Source organism: Pygocentrus nattereri, chromosome 25 (genome assembly GCF_015220715.1).
Source record: "Pygocentrus nattereri isolate fPygNat1 chromosome 25, fPygNat1.pri, whole genome shotgun sequence".
Classification (NCBI taxonomy): domain Eukaryota; kingdom Metazoa; phylum Chordata; class Actinopteri; order Characiformes; family Serrasalmidae; genus Pygocentrus; species Pygocentrus nattereri.
Genome location: NC_051235.1, coordinates 822,501 through 832,500, shown reverse-complemented (window position 1 = coordinate 832,500; position 10,000 = coordinate 822,501). Strand labels below are relative to the sequence as shown.

General features: G+C 42.2%; 1 protein-coding gene across 1 annotated transcript in view; it reads right to left on the bottom strand.

The window, feature by feature from the left end:
- Window positions 1-7,752, bottom strand: part of mfng (MFNG O-fucosylpeptide 3-beta-N-acetylglucosaminyltransferase) — a 25,121-nt gene extending 17,369 nt beyond the window's left edge. The window contains exons 1-3 of the mRNA XM_017688295.2: window positions 7,610-7,752; window positions 6,618-6,860; window positions 4,815-5,159 (exon numbers count right to left, since the gene is read on the bottom strand). Of these exons, the coding sequence (XP_017543784.1) occupies window positions 4,815-5,060 (246 nt within the window). The 5' untranslated portion in view covers window positions 5,061-5,159; window positions 6,618-6,860; window positions 7,610-7,752. The remainder of the gene's footprint in view (window positions 1-4,814; window positions 5,160-6,617; window positions 6,861-7,609) is intronic.
- Between the last annotated feature and the right edge of the window lie 2,248 nt (window positions 7,753-10,000).

Genomic DNA, 10,000 nt, shown 5'->3' with positions numbered 1-10,000 from the left:
ACGCCTGAAACACTTCACTAGCGGGGAAGCTGCACAGAATCAGTGCTGGAAGACAAACAATCAGCTTCAAATACAGTCGACTGTTTACAGTGTAATACAGATCAATCAGAACCCATCACTGCTGTCTGCTGCGTGTGTGTGTGTGTGTATAGTGTGTGTGTGTATAGTGTGTATGTGTGTGTGTGTGTGTGTGTGTGTGTATAGTGTGTATGTGTGTGTGTGTGTGTATTGTGTGTATGTGTGGGTATGGTGTGTGTGTGTGTATAGTGTGTGTGTGTGTATAGTGTATGTGAGTGTGTGTGTATGTGTGTATAGTGTGTATGTGAGTGTGTGTGTATAGTGTGTATGTGAGTGTGTGTGTGTATAGTGTGTATGTGAGTGTGTGTGTGTATAGTGTGTATGTGAGTGTGTGTGTGTGTGTGTGTGTGTATAGTGTGTATGTGAGTGTGTGTGTGTATAGTGTGTATGTGAGTGTGTGTGTGTGTATAGTGTGTATGTGAGTGTGTGTGTGTGTGTGTGTATAGTGTGTATGTGAGTGTGTGTGTGTATAGTGTGTATGTGAGTGTGTATGTGAGTGTGTGTGTATAGTGTGTATGTGAGTGTGTGTGTGTGTATAGTGTGTATGTGTGTGTGTGTATAGTGTGTATGTGAGTGTGTGTGTGTATAGTGTGTATGTGAGTGTGTGTGTATAGTGTGTATGTGAGTGTGTGTGTGTGTATAGTGTGTATGTGTGTATGTGAGTGTGTGTGTGTGTGTGTATAGTGTGTGTGTGTGTATAGTGTGTATGTGTGTGTGTGTGTGTGTGTGTGTATAGTGTGTATGTGTGTGTATAGTGTGTATGTGTGTGTGTGTGTATAGTGTGTATGTGTGGGTATGGTGTGTGTGTGTGTATAGTGTGTGTGTGTGTATAGTGTATGTGAGTGTGTGTGTATGTGTGTATAGTGTGTATGTGAGTGTGTGTGTATAGTGTGTATGTGAGTGTGTGTGTGTATAGTGTGTATGTGAGTGTGTGTGTGTGTGTATAGTGTGTATGTGAGTGTGTGTGTGTATAGTGTGTATGTGAATGTGTGTGTGTGTGTGTATAGTGTGTATGTGAGTGTGTGTGTGTATAGTGTGTATGTGAGTGTGTGTGTATAGTGTGTATGTGAGTGTGTGTGTGTATAGTGTGTATGTGAGTGTGTGTGTGTGTGTGTATAGTGTGTATGTGAGTGTGTGTGTGTATAGTGTGTATGTGAGTGTGTGTGTATAGTGTGTATGTGAGTGTGTGTGTGTGTATAGTGTGTATGTGTGTATGTGAGTGTGTGTGTGTATAGTGTGTATGTGAGTGTGTGTGTATAGTGTGTATGTGAGTGTGTGTGTGTGTGTATAGTGTGTATGTGTGTATGTGAGTGTGTGTGTGTGTATAGTGTGTATGTGTGTATGTGAGTGTGTGTGTGCACGCACAGGAAACAGCAATGAGTGTGATAACAGAAACAGGAAGTTCCTCTGACAGAGAGGGGAAGTGTACTGAGACAGGAAGTGGACCAAAGTGTCAAATTCTGACACACACACACACACACACACACACACAAACTCACATATACACACATACACTCGCGCACACACACAGACACACACATACACTCGCATACACTCGCGCGCACACACACACACACTCTCATACACTCGCATACACACACACACACTCACACACACACACTGTACACACACACACACTCACACTGTGTGCTCGTGTGATTGTGTGCTTGTGATTGTGTGATTGTGTGCTTGTGATTGTGTGATTGTGTGTTTGTGTGATTGTGTCATTGTGTGTTTGTGTGATTGTGTGTTTGTGATTGTGTGTGTGTGTGATTGTGTGTTTGTGTGATTGTGTGTGTGATTGTGTGTGTGTGTGATTGTGTGATTGTGTCATTGTGTCATTGTGTGTTTGTGTGATTGTGTGTGTGAGTGTGTGTGATTGTGTCATTGTGTGTTTGTGTGATTGTGTGATTGTGTGATTATGTGTTTGTGTGATTGTGTGTTTGTGTGATTGTGTGTTTGTGTGATTGTGTGTGTGATTGTGTGATTGTGTCATTGTGTGTGTGATTGTGTGATTGTGTCATTGTGTGTTTGTGTGATTGTGTGTGTGAGTGTGTGTGATTGTGTGTTTGTGTGATTGTGTCATTGTGTGTTTGTGTGATTGTGTGATTATGTGTTTGTGTGATTGTGTGTTTGTGTGATTGTGTGTGTGTGTGATTGTGTGATTGTGTCATTGTGTGTTTGTGTGATTGTGTGTGTGAGTGTGTGTGATTGTGTGCTTGTGTGATTGTGTGATTGTGTGTTTGTGCACTTACTGCTAGCAATCCGCTCTTGTTCTTTTGATGCGTTCTAAACCTGCAGATGTGGCTTTTATGACGTTTTACTGTAAATGATGTAAATATGTGATTCACCTGTAGCGAAACAGACGCCACCTGAAATGAAACGTTTGAACATTCCCATTTCCTTCACTCTAAATGGGAGACGGGACATCGGTTTTATTGGACTGCACTTCGGCCAAATGCAGCTATCCCGACACCTCTGCTATCTGCCAAGGCTGCTGGACTGGACTGGCCAGCGTCCAGCCAATCTGACCAGCCTTCATATATTTAGAGGGGTGGATGCTCTTCAGTGCTGCATGTTGGGAATTTACTTTGACAAGCCACTCAGAGATAAGAGCACAACAGAGAGAGAATGTGTGTGTAGAAACGCTGTCCAGGCACCTCACAGACAACGTCCAGCTAAAAGATGTCCATCTTAGTTCATTATAACACATAACATCACTTGGAGTCTGAATACTGTACAGTGACTCAGGCAGGGGTCTCAGTGTCTGGGTGATGATCATAAGCTGGTTTTGAGAGGCTACAGTACAGTGTGAAGTGATTTGAAGCAATAAGATGTGATACAGTGCAGATATAATGTAATTCTAATACAACACGGCGATGTAATTGGATGTGATACGACATGATACCATGTCACTGAATACAATACGCCATAGGATGCACAACAACTCGATACAAGTAAGTGTCACGATACAGTGTGATCCTCTGTGACATAAGAAATATATTACTGCAATATGTCGCTGTTGTCAGAACAAAACCTTGTATCTCCATTTTTGTCGATTTTCAGTTTGTGACATAATTTGAAAATGCATATGGGCTTTTATATTATATATATATATATATATATATATATATATATGACCGCTGGGGCACTCACAGGCTGGAGGTCAGGGAACCAGCCCTGTGACCGGAAGGTCGCTGGTTCAATCCCCTTGGCTGAGAGTCCGTGACTGAAGAGCCCTTGAGCAAGACACCTGACCCCCAACTGCTCCCCAGGCGCTGTGGATAGGGCTGCCCACCGCTCCGGGCAAGTGTGCTCACTGCCCCCTAGTGTGTGTGCTCACTAGAGTGTATGTGGTGTTTCACTGCACTGATGGGTTAAATGTGGAGGTGGAATTTCCCTGGTTGTGGGATTAAAAAAGTATCATTTCACAGTGTGCAAACACAGAGACCAATTCTACATTATGTGTAAATTTCATGAAGGATGGACCAAAACAAACAGCCAAAATGACTCGGAAAGACGTCTGGTTCCATTGATTTACATTAAAAGGAAAGCATCTTTTAAAGTTAGCGTTTTGGAGATACGAGGTTTTGTTCTGACAGCAGCGATATATTACGTGTTGTTATGCGATATTTAATGTGTGCCAATACACCTGCAACAATACACTGTAATCAACGTATAATTCAATAGGATATGCTAAAATGTGATGTAAAATGATGTAATACAATAAAACGCAATGTAATTCACTACAATAATATGATAATATAGTAGAATATGATGCAAAGCACTGTACGCTTCATAAGCTCATCATTATCTCCAGATCAGAAAACAGCGTCACACAAACATGCTAACTAGACTAAACCTCCTAAATCCTGTCCTAACTTCAGGATGAACCCCAGCAGGGTCCTGACTCCTGTTTAAGGCCCGTTTCTCTGGTTCTGAGGCGGCTGAGTCAGGCAGCGTAGTTCACTACCAGCATAATGAGCTCCATTTATTCCTACTGTAAAACGCGGCTTTCACTGGGAGATGTTTTTCTCTTCTAACTCTGCGTTTTAAACATCTCAGACGCTGCCGACTCGAACTCCACCGCCCCTCTGATCACCTTCCTGTGTTAATGTAGATGATGGAGTATTACAGTGATGGTGGTGAATAACGAGGAGGCGGAGCTGAACGAGTGGCTGGTTATTAGAAGGAGTAATGTCAGCTAAAGCATTTGGGAAAAGGAGACTGAAACTGGGGAGCAGCGACTCTGACAGCAGGGGGTGACTCTGATAAACAGCAGGGGGCGCTCTCACAGCATTCACTACTTAGTTTATCACAGTTTAGTGTGTTTCATTTGGTCTTTTTTACAGCAGTAACAGCAGCTTAACTCACATTTTAACATTATCATGATCACTTGTTGTGTGTTTATGGTCGGTTGCTAGGAAACAGACATGACAGCTGATTGTCGATGTTGAGTAGGTAGGTTAAGTGGAGAGAAGACGCTGTAAGATCAGATAAAATTTGTTTCTGTAATACCACTTTGTGAAAAATCTGATCTTGACCTGTCGGATCTCAACCTGGGACGAAAAGGAAGGACGTCTCTGTAAAACAGCCCCAGATATTTTGAGCTCTGGTGCTTGTTTGCTGCTCTTCTCCAGGCCTGGTACAGAGGTGCACACGGAAGATGAGCAGCAGTGCACCATTTGCACCAGGCTGTGTCTGAAAGTGCATACAGACTGAATGAGGATACTCACATGCCCCTTGGTCTTGGATATCCACGTGTCCAGCAGGAGCGCGAGGCGACTGCCGTGGAAACGGCCCGTGGTCTTCACTGCGATGAAAATGTCCTGCAGCCTCAGAGGTTTGATTCTCCCCTGCATCCCTTCACTGGGGAGCTTCGGGCTGTCCTTGGTTCGCATCTGCAAGTGCAGGAAAATGCCGAAGACGCAGGTGGTCACCAGGGCGAAAGGCAGGGCCCGACAGAGCCTCCTCATGGTCATCCTGAAGACAGTGGAGCAGTCCGGTCACATCCTTCAGGGTCCAGAGAACATGGTCTGGTGGATGGGGTGCATTGTGGGCATCATGGTCTGAAGGTTCTTCTGCAGAGAAATGTCCAAGTGAACCCCATGGAATCTTAAATAGGGCTGAGTTAAAGTTATATACCTTAAGGTTATATAGCTAAAACTATAAGCATTACAGTCAGTCATACAACCAAACTATTTGTTTTACTATTAATACTTTTGGTGCTGTACTTAAAAATATATAGTTAAAACTACTGGCACTATAAGTTTGAGCTATATAATAAACACTTTAGGAACTATGTTTAGGCATTATAGTTAAGGCTATATAGCATATATGCACTATAGTTACAACTATGAGCTGAGACTTAAGTCTATTTAGCTTAAGCTATAAGCACCAAAGGTAAGTCTATAGAGTTAAAGGTATGGATACTACAGATAACCCTATATAGTTATAAACACTATAGTTAAGGCTACAAGTATAATAGTTAAAGTTATAAAGCTACAGGCACTATATTTAAAGTTATATTTAAGGCTATATATCTAAATCTACATGTGCTTTAGTTAAGGCTATATACCTGAAGCCATAAACACTATAGGTAGAGCTATATAGCCAAAGCTATGAACATTAAAGTGAAGGCTATATAGCTGAAGCTACTGGCACTCTAGTAAAGGTTATACAGTTAAAGCAATAAACAATACAGTTAGAGCTATATAGTTATAGAAATAGGCACTATAGTTAAAGTTATACAGCTAAAGCTATAAGCACTATAGTTATAGTTATATAGTAAAGCTACAGGCACGATAGTTAAAGTTATGCAGCTAAATCCATAAACACTATAGTTATATACAGTTATAACTGCAGTTATATATAGGCACTTTAGTTATACAGTAAAAGCTATAAACACTACAGTTAAAGGTGTATAGTTAGCCATAAGCACTATAGTTAAAGTTATATAGCTGAAGCCATAAGCACTATAGTTAAAGTTATATAGCTGAAGCCAAAAGCACTTTAACTAAAGTTATATAGCTGAAGCCATAAGCAGTATAGTTAAAGTTATATAGCTGAAGCCATAAGCAGTATAGTTAGTTATATAGCTGAAGCCAAAAGCACTATAGTTAAAGTTATATAGCTGAAGCCATAAGCACTATAGTTAAAGTTATATAGCTGAAGCCAAAAGCACCATAGTTAAAGTTATGTAGCTGAAGCTATAGGCACTACAGTTAAAGGTATATAGTTACAGCTATAAACACTATAATTATAGCAGAGCAGTTGATTAAATCGGCACTTTAGATAAACCTACAGCTGAAGCTATATAGTTAAAACTATAAGCACTACAGCTTTAGGGTTATCGGTAAAGGTATATGCACTATTGGTTGACTGAGTATGCTATAGCCAATTATATATAGTTAAAGGTAAAGCCATGATGGGTAAATCTATACAGTTAAAGGTATAAACCCAGTGGTTAAGGATATATAGTTAAGTGTATGGCTGCTTCAGTCAAAGCTAAATAGTGAAAACTATTAAAAAGCACGCACCCTTCGCCTCTAGCTCGATCTAGCGTGACTCCTCACACTTCCTCTATTCATCACGCCACCCCAGACACTTCGAGAGCATTTCCTCCTGCAGCTTTCGCCCTGCACGCTGTTGGCCAACCCACTGAAACCAGCAGAAGTGGGTAGAGTCGAGCCGAGTAAAGCCATCCTCCGGCAGGGTGATGACATGATGGTCCACGTAGAAGTAAAAGTGGCTCCTGAAACCCAGCGTTGGCTAAAAAGCTCCTGTAGAGGTTCAGAGGAACCACTTAGAACTACTCAGCCATTCCACCTTAAATGCTGCAGCTGTTATACTCTGAAGCCTCAGGTGCCTCAACGTAACAGCTGCAACATTTAAGGTGGAGCTGAAAATTCTAATTTGAAAAAGAATCAGAGGAACCGAAATTTATTTGACACTTTTCTTCTCGTTTTGGATCCTTTTGGTGTAAAATCTAAGTGAGAGGTGAGAGCAGCAATAAAGCAGTGAAGTATTAGCATTACATAAGTATATTAGCTGGCAAATCAATACACTGAAAGGGGAACTCCACTGATTCCGTTCCCAGTGGTGGTGATGGGAACCAGACGTCCCTCTAAAAGCTCCTACAGAAAGTTCCTACATGAGCTGGTTCTGAATTCACTGCCTGATGACTGAGACGCTGTTTTATGAGAGTTTAGAGAACTTCAACTCCATTCATGGTGGAGGGAGACATGCAGGGCGCTGTGCGGCAAAATAGTCCCCAAAGAAAACTCAGTATTCCAGATTTTCCACTGTTTTCCATCATCAACATTCCATATAAGCTCAGAAGACTCGTGTAGGTTCTCTGGTGGTTCTGGATGGTAAATAAAGTGTCTATATCTGTGTTGTAGTCATGGCGACGCCTGGTTCCCATCACCACCACTGTAAAGACGTCTGAACCATGTCACACACTGAGTTATACAGAGATTATGAGGAATGAGTGTACAGTAAACCGGATAAACAGCTGATGAAGACTTACCCCAGACAGAGTTAAAGCAGCAGCTCCTGTATTTTTTAAAGGTGTAAGTTGTAAAAGTTTCCCTTTAGGAAGTTGCTGAGTGTAGAGCCCACTGCCTGCTGGCTCTGACACTCTGTGTGTGTGTGTGTTGGATGAGGCTGTGGGTAAAAATGCATCCCCCCCCGCGTTTCCTCTGGCCGTTAATCCTGAACAGGTTTCCCCCGGCGATTGTCCAATCCCTCCGAGAGAAGCTTCAGTTTACAGAGCAGCTACTGATGCTGATTATTATGGAGTGTAAATCTCTGACCTCACGATTCTTTAGGAAACGATTCAGTGCCCCATCCAATCTCACGTTTCACCACCAAACAGCTCAATTCCCTTCATTCCTAACTCTCTATTCCTCACATTCTTAGTTAGGTCCTTTAATTTAGTTTGATTCTGTACCGTTTGACCACCTGTTTAGTTTGATTCGTTAAGATATGATTCAGTGCAGCATAGAAGCTCACACTTCATCACCATTCAGTCACATCTTTAAAGAAATGATTCAGTGAGCCATAGAATCGAAATATCACTCAGTTTGATTCTTTAGAAAGTGATTCACTTCACCACCAAATCTGACATTTCACCACAGTTGTGAACCTGTGAACTGTATTCCAGCCCTAAATTAGTGTTTTTACTGAAGTTTAATTATAATCCATTCTAATATTTCTAAATCAAATCTGAAGCTGCAGCTTCCTGTTTTTAATGTCCTTATTTTGTTCATCACTCAGCGTTTTATACAGTCATCGTTTTCACTGTGCCTCTCGCTTCCATTGGTTCTATACAGGTCCATGAATACTTAAAGAACCAGTTGCATGCTTAAGGTTCTCTGCATGGTGAAATGGTTCTTCAGACAGATGGAGAATGTGTTATATATTGTTCTATATAGCAGCAAAAAGTGTTCTTTAAGGGTTCTTTTGTTGAGTCAGTGGTTCTATGTAGAACCCTGAATGCTCAAAAGAACCAACGGCATGCTTACAGTTCTTTGAATTATGAAATGGTAAGGTGGGGGGCAGGCAGTGGTGATCGAAGGTGGGGGGGCGGGGTGCTTGGGGGTGGGTGGGTGTTGGGGTAAGGTGGGGGGCAGGGGGGACCTGCTGGATTATTTGGTGCCCTGAGTTGGGATTAAGGGGGGAGAGCGACAGCACCAACAGGAGACAACACCTTTGTTTGTTTGTGGTTTCTCAGAGTTCTCTCCTTTCCTCCATTCATCCCTCGCTCCCAGTGCCCAGCTGCCTCCCTTTCTCCTCTCTCCCTCGCTCGGCGGATCCCCGGAGTAAACCGGAGACGTCCCGGCGCGGAGCGGCCAGGAAACACCCGGCATCGCTTTACGGCCCGCATGAAAAGAGCCTTTTAACACGGCAACCACACGGCTCCCTGTTTTACACAAAGGGTCCGGGGGCAGCCCCCCACAGCCTCTTTAGGAACAGATCCCAACATAAACAGCGCTGATACAGCGCCCCCTGCAGGCAGGTTTCTGTGAGCTACTCCTGCTGCAGGACACACAACCTTTCAATAATAAAGAAGCTCCTGCGTTCTAGATAAACATATAAATACTCTAATCTGATGCTGGAGCCACTTTCAGATTCTCAGCAGGGAACTGTAGAGGTAAAATGACTTTAGATTAAAAACCATTTATCTTGAATAAACTTTAAAAATTAAAGTCAAATTAAAAAAATAAATAATACCTAGTATTAAATTCTAATCACATTAAAATTCAGAACGAGATTTTAAATCAGTTTTCAGAATAAGGACTTCCTAAAATTAATATCCCCAGTAAGTTTAAAACATATACAATTAGCATCTACAATTAAGTGGATAAAACTGTAAAATGAAAAGACTATAAAATATATATTAACATCAATAATATTAATATCAACAACACAGCAGGTGCGATGAAATTCCAGGTGGTGCAGGAGTGTCTGAAACTGCAGAAGGTTGTGCAATGCTGTGTTCCAGGTGGTTGCCAGGCAGCTGCTATCTTAAGTTGCAAGGGTGTTGCAAAGTTATTGAGATGCTTTTCCAGGTGGTTGCTAGGGCAGTGCTAGATGGTTGCTAGGTGGCTGAATTTGTTTTTAGAAAATATCTGTAGTTTGAGTTTACTGTGCTGTTCAGCTGGTTCTGCTATAGACGGTGCTCAGTCTGTTAATCCTTCCTTGGGGGGAGTTTGGGGGGCTGGGGGGGTTTGGTGGACTGAGCCCTACAGGGATTAGGTGACCTATATGTGGGAAAGGACCGGTCAGAGAGAGAGAGGAGAGGAAGGTTGGTCTCGGCTGAGTTAGAGCGCTTAAGTTTGGGCTTAAAATCCCAACAATCCCCCCTCTATCAGACCTCCCATCTAAACGCTAATATCACATAACACACACAGACCAC